Source organism: Nicotiana sylvestris, chromosome 9 (genome assembly GCF_000393655.2).
Source record: "Nicotiana sylvestris chromosome 9, ASM39365v2, whole genome shotgun sequence".
Classification (NCBI taxonomy): Eukaryota; Viridiplantae; Streptophyta; class Magnoliopsida; order Solanales; family Solanaceae; genus Nicotiana; species Nicotiana sylvestris.
The window spans coordinates 78,252,484-78,253,748 of record NC_091065.1 but is presented as its reverse complement, the minus strand read 5'-3'; the positions used below and the strand labels follow the sequence as shown (position 1 = coordinate 78,253,748).

General features: G+C 32.3%; 1 protein-coding gene across 1 annotated transcript; it reads right to left on the bottom strand.

Moving 5' to 3' along the window:
* Positions 1–259: 259 nt before the first annotated feature.
* Positions 260–754, bottom strand: LOC138877810 (protein FAR1-RELATED SEQUENCE 5-like). Its single transcript, XM_070157451.1, has one exon. It carries the CDS (start codon positions 752–754, stop codon positions 260–262), a length of 495 nt encoding a protein of 164 aa, XP_070013552.1.
* Between the last annotated feature and the right edge of the window lie 511 nt (positions 755–1,265).

Genomic DNA, 1,265 nt, shown 5'->3' with positions numbered 1-1,265 from the left:
GACAACAAAGTATACCCATAGACTCAAACTTCATGCAAGTACAAGATATATGATCTGCCTCTGTCACCTTAACAATATGCTCTCGAGTGTGCCCATACTTGCTGACCTTATACATGATGGGAAAATTATTTTCCTCACATCCATTCACTTTGATTATTAAAGACTTCATATATTCATCTTGAAACTTCGAAAAAATATTTGGTGTATATACCTCTCTAGCATGAAACAAAATTGGCACCTTTGCTTTTAATACTGGCAACTATTGTGATGCATCACATGTATCTTGCAGCTCATTATATCTTTTGTCCTCAATTGCTCTATCATAATGCTTAAAAAACTGTACCAAATTATAATCAGACTGCAAATAATCCTTTAATTCACTATTCAAACTCTCACTTAATTGTGGGCTATTCATGCCACCCGAAAAGGTTTGCTTTCTATATGCTGCAATTAATTTTTCTCTCAAAGCATATATTCCTTGCAACCATTCATTTTCATGAAGATTATATTCATCAAGCATAGTAGTCCAATCATTTATAAATTCTCCTTCATCCTCATACTCGTAAATACATTTTCTAAAATCACCACGGAAAGAAGCGTACCTTTTATAAACTTGATTGAGGTGTTTTACAGTATTTTGTTCCATGTGCCAAACACACAACATATGATGAACTTCAGGCATGACGAATGAGATGGCTTTACTCATAGCAACATCTTGATCTGTATAAATAGTTTTTGGTATTTTTCCAGACATTTCTCTAAGAAATGTTTCGAACAATCACTGAAAAGATTCTGAAGTCTCATCATACATCAGTGCACCTCCAAAAACAATCATTTTTCTATGGTTATTAAATCCAACAAAACTAGCCAAAGGTTTATGCTCTTTATTTGTCTGGTACGTAGTATCAAATGAAAGCACATCTCCAAAAATCTCATAATCTATTATCATTATAGAATCTGCCCAAAATATGTTCGTGATCATATCATTAACATCCAACTATACCGCAAAAAAAAAAAAAAAGATGGATCTTCAACTCTTTTTTTCTCAAAATATTCTAATAGTACTCCTGGAAGAAAATACCAAAAATAATTATGTATGTGCTATTTTTAATATGAGAAAATCACATTCCAAAGAATAAATAAAAAATTATTAGGCAATTTGAACAAGTAATTTACCTGCTTCTCATTGTCCCATAGCTTGTTGCCTTTTGGTTCGAAGGTAGTTCTTATGATCTAACTTAGTACAACCCAAATTTGCTCTGCCA

Bases quoted from the DNA above. Each gene is read 5' to 3' on its own strand.
- LOC138877810 (XM_070157451.1), bottom strand. From the start codon at position 754: ATGTCTGGAAAAATACCAAAAACTATTTATACAGATCAAGATGTTGCT.